We start from the raw sequence: 20,435 nt of genomic DNA on the forward strand, positions 1-20,435 counted from the left end.
TTTCTCTCTTTTATCCATTGCTCTTCCGCATACCCCTCCAAGCGGCCTTCTTTACAATTGCCTGCACTATTGCACAATTGCCTCGAAATCGAACCCCGTCATACTAATTGGGACCCAGATTCATCATGCCCTCCTCTACTCTCTCCGCCGGTAATGGCGTGCAGTCTGCCAACGACAACATCACCCGCTTCGCCCCTCCTAGCCGTGTCCTCACCCCCTCCCAACACAGCCTTTTCCACAACAAGACACGATGCTTCGTGTAGTAAGTCATGGGATTCTACACCAGCGGCACCGACATGAGAGACTAACGAGAGATCAAGTGGTATGCAACCCCGAGCCGTGCAGGGCATGCTCGACTTCGATTTCATCTGCAAGCGCTCCACTCCTTCCGTAGCGGGTATCATCTACACCTTTGGTGGCCAGTTCGTCAGCAAGATGTACTGGGGTACCAGCGAGACCCTCCTTCCCGTCTACCAGGATGTTGAGAAGGCCATGGCCAAGCACCCCGACGTTGACACCGTTGTCAACTTCGCCTCTTCCCGCTCCGTGTACAGCTCCACTATGGAGCTGATGGAGAACCCCCAGATCCGCTCCATCGCCATTATTGCCGAGGGTGTGCCCGAGCGTGTAAGTTCTGCCTCTCCGTGTTATCTCGGGATGAATTGCTAACGAGTACCAAAGCGTGCTCGTGAGATTATGGTTACCGCCAAGGAGAAGGGTATCACCATTATTGGCCCCGCCACTGTTGGTGGTATCAAGCCCGGTGCGTACAAGATCGGTAACACTGGTGGTATGATGGACAACATTGTCGCCTCCAAGCTCTACCGCAAGGGTTCCGTCGGCTACGTCTCCAAGTCCGGTGGTATGTCCAACGAATTGAACAACATTATCTCCCAGAACACCGACGGTGTCTTCGAGGGTGTTGCCATTGGTGGTGATCGTTACCCCGGTACCACCTTCATCGATCACTTGCTCCGCTACCAGGCCGAGCCCGAGTGCAAGATCCTTGTGCTGCTCGGCGAGGTCGGTGGTGTTGAGGAGTACCGTGTGATTGAGGCCATCAAGAACGGCACCATCACCAAGCCCGTCGTCGCCTGGGCTATCGGAACCTGCGCCAGCATGTTCAAGACCGAGGTCCAGTTCGGTCACGCCGGTGCCTCCGCCAACTCCGATCTCGAGACTGCCGTCACCAAGAACAAGGCCATGCGCGAAGCTGGCATCCACGTCCCCGCGACCTTCGAGGACCTCCCCCAGATGCTCAAGCAGGTTTACGATGCTGAGCTCCAGAAGGGCAACATCACCCCCGCCCCCGAGCCCGTTGTGCCCAAGATCCCCATCGACTACTCCTGGGCCCAGGAGCTCGGTCTCGTCCGTAAGCCCGCCGCCTTCATCTCCACCATCTCCGATGACCGTGGCCAGGAGCTGCTCTACGCCGGTATGCCCATCTCCGATGTCTTCAAAGAGGACATTGGCATTGGTGGTGTCATGTCTCTACTGTGGTTCCGTCGCCGCCTGCCCACCTACGCCAGCAAGTTCCTTGAGATGGTTCTTATGCTGACTGCTGACCACGGTCCCGCCGTCTCTGGTGCCATGAACACCATCATCACCACCCGTGCTGGCAAGGATCTTATCAGCGCTCTCGTTTCCGGTCTGCTGACCATTGGTTCCCGTTTCGGTGGTGCCCTGGACGGCGCCGCTGAGGAGTTCACCAAGGCCTTCGACAAGGGTCTGAGCCCCCGTGACTTCGTCGACACCATGCGCAAGGAGAACAAGCTTATCCCCGGTATTGGCCACAAGGTCAAGTCCCGCAACAACCCTGATCTCCGTGTCGAGCTCGTCAAGGAGTTCGTCAAGAAGCACTTCCCCAGCACCAAGCTGCTCGACTACGCTATTGCCGTTGAGACCGTCACCACCTCTAAGAAGGACAACTTGATCCTCAACGTCGACGGCTGTGTCGCTGTCTGCTTCGTTGACCTTCTCCGCAACTGCGGTGCCTTCTCTCCCGAGGAGTGCGAGGACTACATGCGCATGGGTGTCCTCAACGGTCTGTTCGTGCTGGGCCGCTCCATCGGTCTCATTGCCCACTACCTCGACCAGAAGCGCCTGCGCACCGGTCTCTACCGCCACCCCTGGGACGACATCACCTACCTCCTCCCCACACTGCAGAAGGGCGGTGCGGAGGGCCGTGTCGAGGTCAACCTGTGATTTTGTTTATGACGTTTTGCAGCGCCGTCCGCTGGCATATAGTCCGTCCGTTCAGGGCGGTGGAGTTCGGATGGATCATCCCTTGGTTTTTCTTTTTTTATGTTTTCTGAGCAGTTATGTGTATCGATGTACCTGCGTTCATGTGGCATGACCAAGTTGACGGGTTGACACTCAAGAAGGGTGCAACCCGGCTACAGATCTGATTTAATTCGTTTTGCAGTAGATGACTAGACCTATTTGGGAAATAATGAACGTGCCATTGCCGCATGATATGTTTTGATTTTCAGCGTAGTGCCTACAATATAATATTCGCTGTACTTGACGTATCTGAGCTGACGGATGCAACCTTCGAAGGTTGGAAGTAGAATGCGCCCGATTAGGAAATATCCTTATCGCTTATCAGTCGCAATCTTTTCTAGCCTCAACCTCAGCTTCAAGATCTAGCTACATTCTTTACATACCTACCCACCACACTACGTCAACACTCATCTCATATCATCCGAACGAGCCATATAGTACCCTATCTGTACTGCTTCCAGGACATTGCCTGCTCTCAATTCCAATCCCAACCCACACCAATACCACCAACCCAACACATTTACACCACCATGGTCCGCCTCAAAAACCGCTACCTCCTCGTAGACATCCTCTACCCAGACCCAAAAACCTGGCCTACAACCCCAACAACAAAACCACACAACCCCCAACTAGCAATCCACTCTCCAACCTCCGACACCCTAACCCAAGGCTTCCTAGCCAAGATGATCCGCGACTCCGTCGCAGAGCTATACGGCGACTACGGAATCGGCAAGCTAGGCGGTGCCACCGCAGGCGGAATAACAAGTAAGTTTTCATTTCCCACATGCAACCCCTTCCATCCCTCCATCCACCCATCCATCCATGTCGACCAAACCCCCCCACTAACCACATCACAGTAAAATACCTCTCACCAGCAACATCCACCGCCATAGTGCGGTGTCCACGCGCTGCCTTCCGACTCGTCTGGTCAGCGCTTACGTACATGTCCGGCGTGCCGGAGCCAGCGAGTGGACAGAAACGCGCGGGGACGGGCCGCGAGCGCGGGTGTGTTTTCCGCGTGCTGAGGGTTTCTGGGACGATGCGGAAGGCGGAGGAGGAAGCTATAAGGAGGGCTAGGAGGGAGATTGTTAGGGTTAAGGACGCGGAGGAGAAGGGGGTTCTTGGGGGGGTTAGTTGGTGGGGGGTCTTCTGTTGTTGATTGTGTTATGGATGAGAGTGAGGATGAGGGGATGGATGGTTGAGATTGGATGTGGATGAAGATGAAGTGTGTTACTGTATGTTTATTTACTTTTAATGAGATACCCCAGTTTTGGTGCGTTATGTTACGCATGTTATTTTCGGCTATTGTACATTTATCGTATTATATTTGACGTTTGATGCTTGATGTTTAGTGTCTGGGAAGTCATTGGAACAGGGTGATTATTTGCGGTGCACCCGCACGCCACTGTCTGGCATATTCTGCTTCCACTTCTCCAGTTCCTCGTCGTAGTCATGTCCGTCATCCTCATCGGGTCCGCCATCCGCTGCACCCGTTGCCTCGACCTGGCTTGCCATATTCCGCACACGAACTTCCTCCTCCAAATCCTTCTCCTCCTGCTCATCGTATTCATCCTTAGCATCCAACCAACGCTCCTGCACGTCACGCACGTCTGTCACACCCATGCCCTCCCGAACAGCGACTTGCCAGACGGTGTCGTTGGCGCCTTCGGCGGGACCGAAGGCATACCCGGACGCACGGTCGATGGCGCGCAGAAGACTCATCATGCTCTTTTTGTCCTCGACGGCCAGCGTCTCGAAGGCAACGAGTCCGAATTCCTCGACAAGGTCGATGATGGTCTGGTTCAGCTTGCCGAATTTCTCGTGCGAGAGTCGCGAGGACTCGCTTTCCAGTTCTGGGAGTAAGTAGGACAGATCTTGTACTTCGGTGTAATAGTCTAGGTTGAAAGGAAGCGGGGCGTAGTTGGCAAGGTTATCGATTTTAGTGAGGACGTTTAGATGTGGGAGGTCGAGTTGGAGCATGGCGCGGAGAGAGAGGAGGAGGGCGGAGATGTACATTGAGGGGAGGGTAAGGGTATAAGAGTCGACGAGGTGGACGACGATCAACTGTTCCATCGGGAGTCTGGTTAGCTGGGTCTTCTCTGTGTTATGCTTCGGGTTCTGCTGCCACTAACTCGGATGCCCAACTTCTGGATCTTGTAGAAGATGTTGCGTAATGAGGCGTGGTGCGTAAATAGCTCCACTTGGCCGGGACAATCAAAAAGAATATAGTCTTCTGAAAATTCATAAAGCCAGTTAGAAATGTATATGGCCAAAATGTGTCAGACATACCACCGAGCTCCTTCAGTCCGTTTTCCAGCCAGTCAAAGTTGTTTTCAAGCTCCTCAAGAGCATATAAGACACCACCATTTGGACCCAACTTATCCTCTTCCATTATATCCTCTAGCGTGACTAGATCACGTACGTCCAGCGCGCATGGATACGAGGTCTTGTCGTTGGCGGGGTCAAGGTTGACGATAGAGCATTTCCGGCCGATTGCGCCCAGGAACTGATGCATGCCATTGCAGTACGTGGACTTGCCAGCGCCTGGTGGGCCAATCACCAGCTGGGCAAAAGGCATCTTGTCAGTGTCACGAAGATGCGAGCAGTTGTGTTTGGTGAAAACAATGATGTCAAGCCAGTCTTTTTTTTCCTTATCGACGCAGCGCGGGGAATCAAAGGGCGGTGAAGATGGCAGAAAATGAGACGGCCAAAGGCCCCGAGGAGCTTGGGCGTTGATCTTCAACTCAGCAGCTCGCCCAAGATGACTTCTCGTGAGTAGCTTACTCTTCTCGGCATTACTTTTTCTTGGATTTGAACTGTGTTTAACTTCTCATTGCAGATCAATTTACCGTGGTATCCCCACCTACAGATGCTATCTCGGCTTTAAAGTTCTCCCCAGACCCCAACTCTGCGCGAATCGTGGTTTCTTCATGGGATAAGAACGTTTACCTGTATGACTTGCGAGACGAGAATGGAAAGGTTGGAGAAGGGAAGCTTTTGCAGAAGTTCGAGCACCGCGCTCCTGTACTGGATGTCTGCTTCGGTGAGAACGAGAACGAGATCTACACAGCTGGACTGGATTGGGACGTGAGGAAGTGAGGTATTCTCTCTGAGTTCTCAATGGGTTATACTAACTTGGTCAGGATCGACCTCAACACCTCCGAACAGACCGTGCTTAGCAGCCACGAAGCCGGCGTGCGCCATGTCGTGTACAGCCGCGAGCACAACCTCGTCATCTCCGCCTCGTGGGACTCAACACTACACATCCACCAACCCGATGCCGGCGCAAACCCCGACTCCCAGCCGATCATCGTCCCCCTCCCGTCGAAGCCATTCTCAATCTCCGCAACCGCCACGAAGCTGATTGTCGCGATGGCATCGCGCGCATTGCATATCTACGACCTCAAGGCTCTGGCCCTTCTCACCGCACAAGCAGATACCGCAGCCCCCAACGGTACCCAAGTTGAAGTTGAGCCCTGGCAGCGTCGCGAGAGCAGCTTGAAGTTCATGACCCGCGCCGTTGCCTGCATGCCTGATGATGCTGGGTACGCCTCGTCTAGCATTGAGGGTCGTGTTGCGGTCGAATGGTTCGACCCGTCGCCTGAATCACAGGCCCGCAAATACGCTTTCAAGTGTCACCGCCAAACCGCCGAGGATGGCGTGGACGTCGTCTACCCTGTCAACGCATTGGCTTTCCACCCTGTCTTTGGTACCTTCGCATCCGGCGGCGGTGATGGTGTCGTTGCGCTCTGGGATGGTATCTCTAAGCGCCGTATCCGTCAATATCAGAAATACCAGCACAGCGTCTCAGCTGTTGCGTTCAGTGCGAGCGGCCAGCATCTGGCTATTGCAGTCAGCCCTGGATTCGAAGACGGCCATGACGAAGTCCCCGAAGGCACGGTGAAGATCTACGTACGGGAGTTGGGCGAGACGGAGGCCAAGGGCAAGGGCGCAAAATAAGGCGGGGAAAAGCGTCCTTATCTTGATTCCAAACTGAAATGAAGCGTCTCTCGAATGTTGATACCACAGACCAAATCTAATAAAAAAAAGTCCAAAACACAATCGCAAACATTCACAAGTTCAATTCCGTCTATAGCATCTTTTCCAAGGCTTAACAGAAAGCAAAATCTTGGTATCATCTACAATATTTACGTAGTCTCATGTTCATTCACCAAAAGTCCAACTATATACATAGACATCTACTCGGCCTTGCGAACAGCGACCGTCCCATCAGACATACCGAAGTAGGCCGCAACAGGGCGCTGACCACCAAGGCCACCGGCAGCAGCAGCCTGCGGGCCGGTCTTGCCGTGGAAAATACCGACCTCAAGCACACCGATAATCTCCTTGATCTTGCGAGCCAATACCTCAACCGCCCACACACCATCCTTGCCGTTACCATCCTGGCCAGCCTCGATATCGGCCTTGATCAGCATCGGCTTGAAAGGAGCATCGATGATGAAGAAGCCCTGGTCGGTCTTGAGGGGACCTTCCTTGACGCTCGCGGACGGCCGGACGGCGGGGTTGACACTGCCGAGTTCCTTGAGTTTTTCAATAACACGGTAGGCGGCGATCGGGGCGACCTCGATGGGGATTGATTTCCAGCTTGTGAGGAGACGTGGTTGGAGTTTGCGGTGGTCTATATTGCGGTGTGAGTTAGTGGTTATCGATAGTTACAGCAAAGAGGAAAGAAAACGAAGGGTAAAAAAGAGTAGGCTCTATTTCCAAGCATCACCCAATTTAAATCCCCAATGCAAATTGAAATAAGATCTTGTTAGATCAAATCAGTCTCAACTCACCAGCAACACAGATAAACTCCTTAGCCTGCAGAGCGACGATCTTCTCCTGGAACAAGCATGCACCACCGCCCTTGATGCAGTTCAGGTCCTCGTCGACCTCGTCCGCACCATCGAATGCCACATCGAGGACAGTGCCCAGCGGAAGGGCATCGTACTCAACAGCCAGTAATCCGGCATTGACAATCAGCTGTTTGGACTGGTAACCGGTCGGGATGTACTTTGTATTGGAGGTGTCCACGCCGAGGTTCGTGATGGCCTCGACGACGTACACAATCGTCGAACCACTGCCGATACCGACCCAGCGAGCATCCTTGGGGTAGTGTTTTTCGACGGCGACCTTTGCGGCCGTGCGCTTGGCTTCTTCGACGGCGGACATGGTGGATTGGCGTCTTTGGGGACTTTGGAGGGTGCGAAGAAGTGTGGGGATGGTGGGGGTGAGTCTACGGCAGATGAAAAGAGGGGAGATGAGGGCTGATTGGATCATGGAATCCGTTTTTATGGACGGTCTTTGGAGCGGATTTGGTGGATTTTTCGAGCAAAAGGAAAATAGAGAGGTATTAACCAAGATATAAATCCTCTTCACCCTTTGGTTAGAAGTCTCCTGGCCACTATAAAGTCACGTTACAGTGGGGTTTAGCACTTGCAAGTAATTTCTTTCGCTATGAAACCCAGACTTAGGCACTATACAACATTTATCAAGGTTATATATAACATGTTCAAGCATTATCAGTCTTGTGTTGTATAAATAAGAGGGAAATGAGCCACGTCAGGTCAAATACTCCATAGTATATACTCCTTATACAATGAAGAACAAGAACCTTGGAAGGCCACAATGTATTTATGTTCATAAAGTAAAGCCCCGCTTGAATATCATAGCGATGGATAAAACAAAAAAGAAATTACACATATGAAGAATCCTTCAGCCGTATCGAGGCTGGCTATACCTCACCCCATTTCACATTGTAGTGCGAGTGTAGCAAAGGAGACAACAATATCCAACTTTCTTTTTTTATGAATGATTTGGACTTGTAAAATAGGTCAATTGATGTACAGACTTCCCCTGGTAAGGTGAAATCGGGGCAATGAGTGGTATAAATATCTCTTGTGGAGTAAATCGATGTAAGTACTAAGCTTCGATGACTCCGCGAGGATGTCCTGCATATTCAATCTTCAATCTCTCAGCTCCCCTGTCGTTACTGAGAGCTAAACTGGGCGAATTAGGCTAATCCTCATATAACTGTCAATTTCACAAATTGATGTGAAACAAGGGAATAGTTGTCTGCGCGGACTATATAACTAGTCAAGTCCACTAGTTATGTTAGCTAGGACTATACTGTTGTTGCCACTTGAATCTCAAAAAGGAACTGAATCAATCTGCAGTTCTAAAGAGAAAAATATCTCAGTATCTACATACATAATTAGCAACTTGAAACTACATGTGAAATATCAAAACCCATAAAAGATCCAGCAAGGCTCTCGTGTTAGCCTGGATTCTCAGGCACGACATGCGCTTACTAAAAACAGTCGCGCATCAACAAGTCGACATCCACTGCTCCATCATTTGGGAACTTGCATGATTGAAGAGCAAATACTATAAACAACAAAAGAGGAATCACAGACAGATAAACAGGCAATGGTTTGAGCCTCAAAACAAAGCTCTACCATCTCCCCCGCACTACTTGATATCCACCATGACGGATGCCTTCCCCGCCGCCCTGACAGGGCCAACCTCCAAGGAGCGCAAATATGATCGTCAACTCCGCCTATGGGCCGCAACAGGCCAGCAAGCACTTGAGGACTCTCATGTTCTGCTGGTGAACTCTGATGGCCCTCTCGGCCAATACAACACCGGCGTCACCGGTGTTGCTGGTGTTGAAACACTCAAGAACCTTGTACTGCCTGGAATTGGTGGTTTTACCATCGTCGACCCAGCCATAGTCACCGAGTCTGATCTAGGCGTGAACTTCTTTCTGGAAGGAGAGTCCCTTGGCAAGTCTCGTGCTGAGGAAACCTGCCGACTGCTGAAAGAACTGAATCCAGATGTAGAGGGACATTACTACATCAAGGTATGATTTCCCATGTCCCCACAAGTAGATGATCGTTGACTTACTTCTGAAACAGCGTGTCGAGGAGCTTCTCACAGACCCTGACTTCTTGCCCCAGCACAAGCTGGTGATTATTTCTGGCCCAATGAGACGCTCGACACTGGTACCCCTGGCCCAGGAAGCAAAGCAACTGGGTATCCCCGTGCTGTACCTGCACTCAGTTGGGTTCTTCTCCACATTCTCCGTGCAATTGCCGGCTGAATTCCCTATTGTTGAGACACACCCGGACCCAGAATCAACCCAAGATCTGCGTCTGCTAAATCCCTGGCCCGAGCTTGTCGGCGCTGCAGCCGGCCTAAACAACCTAGACACCCTGGACGACCACCAGCACGGCCATGTACCTTACCTACTTCTCCTGCTTCACTTCCTGGAGCAATGGAAACAGTCCCACGAAGGCAACGCACCGAGCAACTACAAAGAAAAAACCGAGTTCAGAGAGTTTGTGCGGTCCCAGGCGCGCACTTCTAACCCAGAAGGCGGCGAAGAGAACTTCGATGAGGCCGTTGCCGCTGTACTGAAGACAATTACCCCATTCAGCCTACGCAGCTCAATCCGCGAGATCTTCGAGATGGACCAGTGTCGACAGCTATCAGCATCATCCCAAGATTTCTGGGTCATTGCCTCAGCCGTCAAAACCTTCCACGCATCTCACGGCGTCCTTCCCCTCCCAGGCTCCCTACCAGACATGAAAGCCCAGTCCGCAGACTACGTGTCCCTACAAAACATCTACAAAGCGAAAGCGCGACAAGACGTGGAAGAAGTGACAGCAACAGTCCGCCATCTCGAATCCCAGCTCCAACGCCAAACACCCGCAATCCCAGACCGAGACATCGAAGTATTCTGCAAGAACGCCGCACACATCAAAGTCGTGCTGGGTCGCGAGATCCCGCAGATAAGCATCGACAGCGACGCGTCGACATTGAAAACCATCCGGAACGAACTGAGGGGTCCCGGACACCCTGATCCCGATATTTATCGCGATGCAGATCCTCGACTCGGTCGTGGACGAGATCCAAGCTAGCAGCCGTGAAGAGGACCGCTCTGTTGATGACGACGCGCTGTGGAATAGCCACACGGAACGTATCCTGGCTTTGTTGACTGGGGCGGATGGATCGGCTGTTTGTCAGGAGGCGCGCGCGCAGATCGCCCGTGCGAGTAAGGAACTGCGTCGGGCTGAGGGCGGCGAGTTGCATAATATCTCTTCGTTGACCGGGGGTTTGGTTGCGCAGGAGGCGTTGAAGGTGCTTACTAGGCAGTATGGTCCGCTTGATAATACTTGCGTCTTTGATGGGGCTAGGAGTAAGAGCGAGATGTACAGGCTGTGAGTGGGAGATGGGATTTGCTATGGACGTGATGGATGATTGCATTGCTGTATGCAAGCCAGCTACTCGCTGAATCCGTGGAAATGTTACTCTGAGGAATGTTATGATTTATGATCCAGTGATATTGTGGTTTGCGTATCTCAATGAGTAGTATCCGTGATGTAAATGCCTTGGTACTTTAAATGGCCTAGAAGATGTGATAAACTCATGAGCTTGGGTCGTTCATTCCGTGGGAATGCCGAGACATTTTCATGTCGTGTTGTAGGAAATGTAGATCTTCGCTCCAATATCTGACAGACCGGACCCAGACCAAGAGGGATGTGTCTGCCGAAGCGCGGTGACCACTGTAGGATATCCTCGCAAGAACAACGACAATTGCTCCAATAAGCGCGGAGAGCATTTCAGCTCTCTGTGATCCACCACCGAGCGTAGATGATATGAGACGGATATATGGGAGAGGTCCATCTGCTGCAAGATCAACAGTTCCGTTACCTGCATGCGCTCTCCAGCGACGGAGCTGTAATCAGCCAAGGGATGATTTGATAACCCGAGTCTCTCAACGTTTCCTCGGCTTCTGATTTGTACGGCTCCGCTTCAGGACCCTGAGGTCCACCCTTGTTCTCATAAAGCTTCTCCTTCCCGAACGCCGAATCAGCAATTCGCAAGTAACTGACCACACCCTGATCAACGACAGCCATGACGACATTGCGGTATCCGTGTCGCAGTCTCATGTACATCATACGCTCCATTTTCTCCCCACGCGGGGGGGTCAAGTGGCGTGCTTTCCAGCAAAGCACCAAGTTGTGTCATAGTGGGCATGGTGGTTTGGTCGCGTGTGCTGACAACTGCGATGCGGAAGTCTGGAGTTGGAGGTGCAGACTTTTTGAAGGGGGTTGAGGGCTTGTAGATGTGGAACACGACGCGGAAGGGTGGTGTGGTATCAAAGGGGTGTCTTTCGGGCGCGGTGACTGGGTCGTACCAGGGGATTATGGCGAGTTTGCGGTATACATCCACTAAGAAGTATGTCAATAAGGAGAGCTAAGATGATTACGCAGAGATTGACTGACTCACTGTAATGACGGTGAATACCGGTGCCGATGATAGGGCCAGTTGCCGTAGAGGCTGTGGAGAGAGGGTCATGGATCCAGTTGAAAAGTGACCCAAGTATACCAGCCAGGCCGGGGCCATGAAGCTTGGCGGGTGCTGCTTTGCTAGCATCTGAGACATCCGCATCCTGCGGCTCAATGTCGTCGCACCATCCAGGAGCTCGCACGAGCGCATAGCCCAGACGCTTCAGACCTGTATAAACAGAGTACCGCTCAAGGGTCAGGCCACCGCGGCCCATGAAGCACGCATATGCAGCCTGCAAACTCATCGGGACGGACAGATCTTCTTCTCCTGGACCCCCGGCGGACGCAGGTGGGCTAGGCCATCTGATATCCAGACTTCCTCGTTCAATAAGATATAAGGCTTCCTCTGGCAACAGCCAGACACGGCTCGATGAGTCGGCCTGGCCCATTGTCTTGAAGAATTGGCCCTTCGGGCTGGGCACGTAGACGCATGCATCGGGGGATATCCTGGCGGAACTGGGCAAAGGCCTCGCAGGTTTTGGGGTAGACTCCGAGCTCTTTCCGTCTTCTCCAGCTTTCGGTTTCGCGCGATCGGGTTGAGCTGGAGGAACATAGCCGTCGGGTGCGTAGAAAGCTATGACGCGAGTTTTGGCACCATGGAGACGGGGGTATGAGAGCGCATTGTGCATGGCCCCTCGCGAAGCGGCGAGTACATCGGCTTGAAGTTCTGTCGGATTGGGTTCGAAGTCCTTCTCGCCGCGGCGCGGGATACCGGGGGATGAATCGGCAAAGCTGTAAAGAGACTGTAGGTAAGCAATGCGTAATTGGAGAAGCGATGGAGGACACTGGAGATTGGGTGCACCATGTCATAGGATTAGGCCGTGATCATACAAATTTAAGTGGTTCAAGAAGCGGAAGTCCTGCGTCTCGTCGGACAGGTCGACCTCGGGCTGTGTAGAGGCATTTGCAGGGGCATGAATGACGTCCTCGTCTGCGTCTGCCATGTTGAGTTGTTAAAGAATAAATCAGAGTGAATTTTGAAGTCAGAGGGGATTAGAAAAGGTGTTATCGATAAGCGGGTGTTTTTTAAAAAAAACCCGGCAGAATAACTCCCGGGGGAATTTTCCCATCTACCTCATCAGTTTACGGAGTACAGTTTTATTGAATCCACGGATATTCCTGAGAAGAATTTATTCCCTCATTCAGCAAGTACCCTTAGTTTAACTGTTCGAAGAAGTCAATCTGTCCTTGTGGTTCATTTGTGCCCTAGCAATCAAGTCTAAGTTCATCTACCTTCTACGGTTTTATGAATTCTTTGTCAACTAAACAATTGTGGGCTATGAGAAGTGACAATTCAAGCTTAGACTTCTCGGTACTCAGTTGCTCCCCGCGAAGAATCTGAACACGGCCTGGAGAAAGTCTAGCGTATCTTCGGCGCTGCCGGTTGGGATGGCGATGGCACTCGCAACACTGCTAGTGGTATTAATGACCGTGCTGGACGGCGAGGCCTGACGGGCTTGGGTGGCGAAGGTGATCGCAGGCTGCACTGCCTGCTCGGTGCCAGCCGCAGCAGTAGTCTTAGCGGTAGCAGAAGTCTCGGAAACAACAGCTGGAGTGTTGGTATTCTTCGCGGCAGCCGTGGTCTCAGCAGCAGTAGGAGTCTTAGCGGCAGTGGCGGTCTCTCCAGTGTTCATGCAAGCGAAAGACATTTTCTTGGTAGTCGAAGAAGTAGTACCGTACCCAACTGCCTGCGACAGATCCCACTCCATACTGACATAGGGCCAGCAAATACGACCATCCGACATGGTGACCATGTCACCCGCAACATAGACATCAGGGCTCTTGAAAGCGTCACCAACCTTGCTACCGTCCGAGCTCACCTCCTGGAAGAAAGTCCCCGCAAACTGTCCCCGACAACCCATCGCAATAAAGTCGCAGGTTGGGTTCGAGATCTCCTCCCAGGTGACCAGGGCCGAGCTGGTGCCAAAGGTTGCAGCGTGGGCGTTAGAGCAGTCATTCGATCCTTGGGTCACCCAGTTGACCTGGCTATCTCCATCCTCGGTACCGACCACCGAGGTTGCCTGAGCGCCAACCTTGGTGTACTTGTCCGTGAACAGGGAGATGGCAACGTTTCGGCCGTTGGTGCGGTTTTGAACGTGAGTATAGCCATCGCCCATCCAGGTGCTTTGGCTTACGTCAATGGCACCTCGGGATACCCAGGCGAAGATGTACTTGGTGGTGTCTGCAAAGCGAGCCAGCGCGCTGTAGCTACCCGACATACCACCCATGGGCTCACCAGAGGCACCGTTGGTTGTATTCTCGTTTGAGATCTTGACTCCGCCGTTTCCCATGCCTTGTCCCTTGGTGTTCAGCCAGATAGCTCCCTGATCTTCGGCGCAGATACTGGCGAATGGAGGCTGCTCTGCAGCCTCGAACGCAATACCGGTATTATGACTGCATCCCCAGGAGCTTGATGCGCCGGCAATGGTGTCAAGCTCTCCGGTCTTAGTGACATATTGGATGCTGTCACCATAGTGACCGGTGGCATCGCCAGTGTAATCTGTGACTACGAAGTATGCGCCATAGAGACCTTCGCTTTCGGAGTAAACAAGGTCTCCGTTCATGTCCGGGGAGGCAGAGAGCCCGTCGGAGGCGTGCACTCCCGGTCCTCCGAGCCAGGTCTTCCAGGTCTGCTTGCCATCTGTGTAGCGGTACAAGACCGCAACGGGGGTGTCGCTGGGTGGTGCATTGGTGGTTCCCGAAGGCATGGCTTCGTTGGTCAGAAGAGCAAAGCCATCGTTGTGAGCGATGAGACCTCCGGCTGCATGAATCCAATCAGTCATATGCCTTTATCAACTTAAACGTATCGGATAAACGGGCTATCCCACCTTCCTTTCCGCCAGTGACGGTAACTGTAGTTCCCGTAGCCTCAAAGGTCGTGGGGTCCAATTGCTGAACATGAACATCGGTCTCGCTAGAATCCAAATACGCAATGTACGCAGACTTTCCATTAGGAGACACCGCGAAAGGAGTGCGGCGGTGGTGAGGATAGCCAGTCCAGTAGGCCTCCTTGACGGGATTAAAGGCGCTGTCGAGTGCCAGCACATCGACGTGGGTTTGAAGGTTGGAAGTGGTCAGACTAGCAGCGGCGCCCAGCGCTGCGGAAAGCAGAGAAAGAATGAAAGTCCCACGCATGTTGTGGGATGAAAGTCGGTGCTACTACTTTCTGGTCTGATTTACATGTTGATCTTCCGGGATCTACACTCTTTTTATACCTTATCCCAACGATTACCACAGAAGAGCCGAAAGGGCCTAGATGGCCTGATACAGATACCAATAAATGCATGAAGCAAATGTCATCGAGGTGTCTTGGGACGGCGAGTGTTTCATCTGCTGCCAAGAGCACCCTTATTGTGGATTATTTATAATTTCCCATAGTTGCCGCTGCCAGATAAGGTGTGAATGCCGGGCCCTTGTTAGACGTTGTCTCACTGTCATTTATACGGAACCCCCTTTAATTTTTCCACTAATACGGATGCTAAAGCTGGGTACATATGTAATCAATATAACACCTTCTTTCTTGACATATACCTATCGAGCCTATATTCTAGGTTCTATTGCTTCTCCAACATCACAACTTGACTGCCATAGTCACCTTTGAAGGCGAATTGCAGACCAATATTCATCAAGGTGGCACCGGTGTAAACCACACCCTCATCAACCTTGTAGGAAGCCTGCGGATCCAATCCCTGCAACTTAATGCGCGGCCATGAATGGTTAACGTTCGGAGCGACCTGGAAGACAAACAAAACAGCCTTCTGAGCGTCCTCAGCGATGAACAAGACAGCAGGCCAATTCGAGTCCTCCGGAAGGTTCAATCGCCACATATCACCATTGAGAATGATGGGGTTCACCTTCTCAGCGAGAGCAACGAGCCCCGGAACAGCCGCCTTGTCCTCCTCGTCCATTACAGCCGGATTGAGCTCCAAGCCAAACGAACCGCCCATCATCGCAACGTGTCCTCGAACAGCCACGGGCACTGTGCGTCCAGTCTGGTGGTTTGGCACTTCGGACAGGTGAGCACCCATCGCGCTGGGCGGGTAGGCGAGCGAAGTACCAAGCTGAATGGAGATGCGATCGATGGCGTCTGTGTTGTCGGATGTCCAGATCTGCGGGAAGTACTGCAGAACACCAGGGTCGAAACGGCCTCCGCCTGACGCGCAACCCTCCCAGAGAACATCGGGGAACTGGGTCGTGAGTTCATTGAATACGCGGTACATGCCGAGCATGTAGGCGTGACCTGTGGCTGGGGAAGGCGTCTCGTTGATGCCCCTGTTGTTATCCCACTTGACGTAACTAATATCGGCACTCTTGAGAACGTCTGAGACGGACTTGATGATGTAGTCTTGGACTTCAGGAAGAGCGAGGTTCAACACGAGCTGGTTGCGAGCTTCAGTGCGAGGGTAGGGTCCTGCGTGCAAGGCCCAGTCCGGGTGCTCGTCATACAGAGTCGAGTTCGGGTTGACCATTTCCGGCTCGAACCAGATACCGAAGCGCATGTTCGTTGATGTGTTGGCGGCTTTCAGGTCCGTGATCTTCTTCACAAGGGGCTCCAGGCCGTCTGGGAACCGGTCTGGGTTTGGGACCCAGTCGCCGAGTCCGGCGTTGTCGGAGAGACGTGGGTATTCCTTGCCGAACCAGCCATCATCCAAAACGAAGAGCTTGGCGCCTACTCCAGCAGCTTCCTTTGCCAGGTCGTAGATGCTACTCTGGTTGAAATCAAAATACAGTCCCTCCCAACTGTTCAGCAAGGTGGGACGGTCACTGGTGGCAAACTTGCTCTTGATGAGATGGTTGCGGTACAAGCGATGCAGGGAGCGTGACATCCCACCGATGCCATCCTTGGAGTATACCGAAACACACTCTGGGGAGGTAAGAGTCTCCCCGGGCGGCAGGACCCACGAGAGCTGGCTAGGGTTGAAACCCATCAGGGCACGTGTGAAACCCTGTGAGCCCTTCTCGACGTTGACGGTGAATGAACCGGTGTACACAAGCGAGAATCCCCATGCCTCTCCTTGAGACTCGGTGGTGGAGGGCTCTGTCAATGCCAGGAAAGGGTTATGGAGGTGACCAGAGTAGCCATTGGAACTTCCAAAGCTCTGGAGGCCGTATGCTACGCTCCTCCTCTCGCGCTGCGCTTCCCTTGCCCAATCTCCACGAAGATTAATCATGTCCAGGTCCTCATACGGCAAGTCCACGCTCAGACTGGCCAGAGATTCGATTGTGATATTTCCCGTTCCGTGGTTCGTGACATTCACGCTGCGCACAATGGCATCGTGCTTGGGGAAAATCGAGTAGGAGAGGTCCGCGGCAACATCACTGTACTTGTCATACATACTGATGACCAAGGTGCTCACATCTTCTTCTGAGCCCATGGTGGCCGGCAAACCAGGCAGAGCAGGCTTGCCAGGGATAATCTTGTGCGATTTATACCGAAATTCAGACACGGTATACCCTTCTGACTGACGAATGCTAATCGCAGGGACCCGGTAATCCCCACGGCCTTGGTCTGGGAACTCACGGCGTACACGTCCAATATCACTAACCCAGCCATTGACGTCGCCTATGACCTCCAGAGGGATATTATCCCCGACGGAGCCTCCAAAGTGGTCTCCTAGGAGGTCACCAGTGGTGTTGTCCACATGGAAGCGGTACGCAACATTCTTTCCATTGAGAGCAAAGTGAGTACCATCTGCCACAATTGCTATAGGATATCTCGTCAGATTTGAACAATTAGAAAAGAACAGAAGCAGGACACTCACGGCTTGCGCTCGATTCCTTAGCCGTAACGGCGGAGGAATGCGCAAGGAGAGCAAGGCCTGTGGCCACCACACCCCTTGTTAAGTAAACCATCTTAGCTGTGATTCTTGAGAGAATTGGAATTCAAGATCAGGGAAATACGTACATCTTTATATCTTTTTAGCCCGATATGTCTTACCCCGAGTTGTGGGGTGCAACAACGTGGGTATTACCAGGTTGGCTCGAACTATGTAGATCCCAATACATATGGGTCTCAACTGTATAGAATAGACTTTAACCAGTCTGGTGAACTATAACTAATGCAATGACGTCTAGCAGAAATAACTTCGGAGATATTAACAAGTATATATGCTGGGGGTTTACATATTGTGGAGTCGTAAATGCGGAGGAAACCCCAGGGAAACTCCGTGTCCCGGGCGGTTTTGCACGTCGTTCATTGGTTTTGGACCTTTCCAATCCCGACCACGTCTGTTGACATCGGATACTTATTGCCAATGCTCTTCTTCTTTAGGAAAAAATAATGCGACCAGCAAAGGCCTGTTCCGTATGCCGGTGAGCTACTCAAACCCCGTCCCCACCCCCACAGACCCCGTACTCATTTTTTAAGTGAACGTCGACGAAAATGCGACATTCCGGCACCCGGCAGCTCATGCGTCTACTGCTCCGCCCGGGGACTAGACTGTAATCGGAAAGACCTTTCCGTGTCCAAAGGGTCTTCTATACCAGAAGAGGCACCTGCGTATGTGTCTCTCCCCGAGAAATGCACTTTACCGGATCAACCCCTCTGCATTGAACTGGTGGAGCTGTATTTTGATTATGTGCATGACAAATTTCATTCCCTCTTTCATCGGCCAAGTCTGATCGACGACATACGTCGAGGAGCAACGCCCGAAATTTTAATATACGGCATTCTTGCATTATCGGCACGGTATGTCTTCTACCCGGCCCGAGTAAACTTGCGAATCTGACACGGGTAGATTTTCAAATCACCCTTCCTTTGCCGAAACAGATCCTCGAGAAAGAGGAAAACGCTATGCGAAAAAATGTGAGCAATTGCTCAACTTGAATGATGTCTCTTTGACAACAATCCAAGTTTGTGTTTTGCTCGGCGCCATTGCTATAGTGGATGGTAACGCTGCCTCGGAGACCATCTACTACTCAATTGCATGCCGTATTGCCCAACTCCTTGATCTCCCGAATTGCCATGCTCCGAATCGTGTGGAACAAGAAGTAAACACAAGAGGTTTGTAGTTTAAACCGAAATTCTCGAAAATACCGCATCTAACATCCAAATACAGTATGGTGGACTCTCTGCATGATAGACGTCTGGTCCTCAACAGGAGTCCGACTCCCACGGCTAATGATCCCGCAACCAAACATTCCCCTCCCAATGAATGAAGCGACTTTCCTCACCATGACCCGCGCCCAAGGCTTCACAGTACTAGTCTCAAAAGACCGCGCCTCATCCCTCCTAGCACAAATGGTCCTCCTAAACCGAATACTCTCGGAGATCAATGACTTCAACATCAAAGCCGCTACCACAACCCTCACCGAAGAATACAAAACAAAAACCATCGCATCTCTCTCTGAAGACCTCAATACCTGGCTCAAAAACCTACCAGCACACATGCACGACACGCCCTCAAACCTCCAATCCTACGCCTCCCAAGGCCAAGGCCAGCTCTTCGTAACCCTCTACCTAGGCTACTACCACTACGGCCAAATGCTCTTCTACCGCTTCCTCCACGAAGACGTCCGAGGCTACACACCACGCACGCATTTCTACGCACAGCAATGCAAAGAACATGCCGTTCGGCTCTGCGAGATAATCTACCGCTCCGAGGAAGTACCCGGCTGTGACGTGCTGTACAGTATGGTCGGACATGTGCTCGTTATTGCGTCGACGGTACAGATCCATACGTTGCTTTTTGGTGACGAGGAGAGTGTTGTTCGGGCGAGGGCGAGGCTGGAGAAGAATTTTGTTATTCTGACTAAACTGCGTGCGTTGTGGCCTACGCTTGATATTTGTATGGAGCGGTTGCAGGCTTTTCATCGGGCTTGTAGGAGCTCGGTTGATACTAGTTTTTGTATGGATGCATGGATGGTGAGGTTTTTGGTTGAGTTTGCTAATCCGATTAGCGATAAACACGGTGTGGAGAGGCCCTGGGCTTTGGAGGAGATTGGAATTTGCTAGCTATGGCTGTTACCTGTACATAGTGAGCTTGTGGATTGTGTCGTGGGAGAAAGGTTGTATATGTGGAATAGGCGGTGACGAGAGCGGTCAACCCAATATATATCGTGTGTTTTAGGAACACCCCTGAGCTGTTTAAGCACCGATTTTCAGAACATCAGATATACTGTTGGATAAGATCACATGGATGAAAGAAATCAGAGTATCGTGGACTACAACGAAAGTTTGCGCAAGGTATGTTACCCAATACGACCGCCAAGTGCAGGGAATAAGGGAATAACAAAAAGATAGATATCAAACAGCCTTGAGAATGCCCTCAAGACTTTTGGATCCTCCTCGAGACAGTACCAAACCATACTTGAAATGTTGAAAGAATGTCTCCGGGAAATTGAGAAAGAAAGTGAAAAGCAGAGCAAAGCCCAGGTGGTTGATGCGGACATGCTAAGCGTTGCCATGGGATTTTTAGAAATCGGGAAATAAAGCTGCATGTATAATATAATAACTACCTACATATGTACGGAGTAGGTAGAAGGCTATTGGGGTCAGATAGACAAACAGATGTTCCTGGTACTACATTGTATGTAGGTACCCGCTGCCAGCCAACTAGCTTCTCAACCCCAACGAGCTCCCATCGACCTCTCATATACCTCTCATCCACTTCTTATCTACCTCCCAACTACCTCCCAACTACCACCTTACTTCCAGTCGAAGTGGTCAACCTCTGGCAGACATCTTCATTCTACAGGAACTCAACCTCGACAAGTGCAAGCAGAAGCGAAAGGCTGCCTGGACGCAGAGCTGGTCCCGGGACCACATCCATGGATGTGAAGCACTCGCTTAGTCCA

At 51.9% G+C, this 20,435-nt stretch overlaps 11 protein-coding genes across 11 annotated transcripts; 6 read left to right on the forward strand and 5 right to left on the reverse strand.

The window, feature by feature from the left end:
• Positions 1-125: 125 nt before the first annotated feature.
• N7519_005165 (uncharacterized protein) lies at positions 126-2,205 on the forward strand (the record flags this gene model as incomplete). Its single annotated transcript, XM_057291941.1, has 3 exons — positions 126-262; positions 321-627; positions 682-2,205. The coding sequence occupies 3 exons, from the start codon at positions 126-128 to the stop codon at positions 2,203-2,205; spliced, it is 1,968 nt and encodes a 655-aa protein (XP_057146752.1).
• A 608-nt stretch (positions 2,206-2,813) lies between these two features.
• N7519_005166 (Rpp14/Pop5 family protein) lies at positions 2,814-3,442 on the forward strand (the record flags this gene model as incomplete). Its single annotated transcript, XM_057291942.1, has 2 exons — positions 2,814-3,048; positions 3,141-3,442. 2 exons carry the CDS (start codon positions 2,814-2,816, stop codon positions 3,440-3,442), a joined length of 537 nt encoding a protein of 178 aa, XP_057146753.1.
• Positions 3,443-3,663: 221 nt separating this feature from the next.
• N7519_005167 (GTPase GPN2) lies at positions 3,664-4,861 on the reverse strand (the record flags this gene model as incomplete). Its single annotated transcript, XM_057291943.1, has 3 exons — positions 3,664-4,347; positions 4,416-4,516; positions 4,573-4,861. 3 exons carry the CDS (start codon positions 4,859-4,861, stop codon positions 3,664-3,666), a joined length of 1,074 nt encoding a protein of 357 aa, XP_057146754.1.
• A 183-nt stretch (positions 4,862-5,044) lies between these two features.
• Positions 5,045-6,243, forward strand: N7519_005168 (WD40 repeat domain-containing protein; the record flags this gene model as incomplete). The annotated part of the gene is made up of 3 exons (XM_057291944.1): positions 5,045-5,054; positions 5,123-5,378; positions 5,427-6,243. The coding sequence occupies 3 exons, from the start codon at positions 5,045-5,047 to the stop codon at positions 6,241-6,243; spliced, it is 1,083 nt and encodes a 360-aa protein (XP_057146755.1).
• A 239-nt stretch (positions 6,244-6,482) lies between these two features.
• N7519_005169 (ribose-5-phosphate isomerase RKI1) lies at positions 6,483-7,566 on the reverse strand (the record flags this gene model as incomplete). The annotated part of the gene is made up of 2 exons (XM_057291945.1): positions 6,483-6,922; positions 7,083-7,566. 2 exons carry the CDS (start codon positions 7,564-7,566, stop codon positions 6,483-6,485), a joined length of 924 nt encoding a protein of 307 aa, XP_057146756.1.
• A 1,207-nt stretch (positions 7,567-8,773) lies between these two features.
• On the forward strand, positions 8,774-10,512 carry N7519_005170 (NEDD8-activating enzyme E1 regulatory subunit; the record flags this gene model as incomplete). The annotated part of the gene is given in 3 exon segments (XM_057291946.1): positions 8,774-9,148; positions 9,204-10,188; positions 10,205-10,512. The coding sequence occupies 3 exon segments, from the start codon at positions 8,774-8,776 to the stop codon at positions 10,510-10,512; spliced, it is 1,668 nt and encodes a 555-aa protein (XP_057146757.1).
• A 485-nt stretch (positions 10,513-10,997) lies between these two features.
• On the reverse strand, positions 10,998-12,583 carry N7519_005171 (tRNA-splicing endonuclease subunit SEN54 family protein; the record flags this gene model as incomplete). The annotated part of the gene is given in 4 exon segments (XM_057291947.1): positions 10,998-11,235; positions 11,252-11,522; positions 11,581-12,371; positions 12,471-12,583. The coding sequence occupies 4 exon segments, from the start codon at positions 12,581-12,583 to the stop codon at positions 10,998-11,000; spliced, it is 1,413 nt and encodes a 470-aa protein (XP_057146758.1).
• A 372-nt stretch (positions 12,584-12,955) lies between these two features.
• On the reverse strand, positions 12,956-14,774 carry N7519_005172 (uncharacterized protein; the record flags this gene model as incomplete). The annotated part of the gene is made up of 2 exons (XM_057291948.1): positions 12,956-14,400; positions 14,468-14,774. The coding sequence occupies 2 exons, from the start codon at positions 14,772-14,774 to the stop codon at positions 12,956-12,958; spliced, it is 1,752 nt and encodes a 583-aa protein (XP_057146759.1).
• Positions 14,775-15,193: 419 nt separating this feature from the next.
• N7519_005173 (alpha-galactosidase) lies at positions 15,194-17,492 on the reverse strand (the record flags this gene model as incomplete). Its single annotated transcript, XM_057291949.1, has 2 exons — positions 15,194-17,343; positions 17,402-17,492. 2 exons carry the CDS (start codon positions 17,490-17,492, stop codon positions 15,194-15,196), a joined length of 2,241 nt encoding a protein of 746 aa, XP_057146760.1.
• A 1,297-nt stretch (positions 17,493-18,789) lies between these two features.
• N7519_005174 (fungal specific transcription factor domain-containing protein) lies at positions 18,790-19,593 on the forward strand (the record flags this gene model as incomplete). The annotated part of the gene is made up of 1 exon (XM_057291950.1): positions 18,790-19,593. The coding sequence occupies one exon, from the start codon at positions 18,790-18,792 to the stop codon at positions 19,591-19,593; it is 804 nt and encodes a 267-aa protein (XP_057146761.1).
• A 180-nt stretch (positions 19,594-19,773) lies between these two features.
• On the forward strand, positions 19,774-20,070 carry N7519_005175 (uncharacterized protein; the record flags this gene model as incomplete). Its single annotated transcript, XM_057291951.1, has 2 exons — positions 19,774-19,824; positions 19,882-20,070. The coding sequence occupies 2 exons, from the start codon at positions 19,774-19,776 to the stop codon at positions 20,068-20,070; spliced, it is 240 nt and encodes a 79-aa protein (XP_057146762.1).
• Between the last annotated feature and the right edge of the window lie 365 nt (positions 20,071-20,435).

Source organism: Penicillium mononematosum (genome assembly GCF_028829835.1).
Source record: "Penicillium mononematosum strain IBT 11891 chromosome Unknown utg000003l:1.0-8172316.0:1.0-8177699.0, whole genome shotgun sequence".
Classification (NCBI taxonomy): Eukaryota; Fungi; Ascomycota; class Eurotiomycetes; order Eurotiales; family Aspergillaceae; genus Penicillium; species Penicillium mononematosum.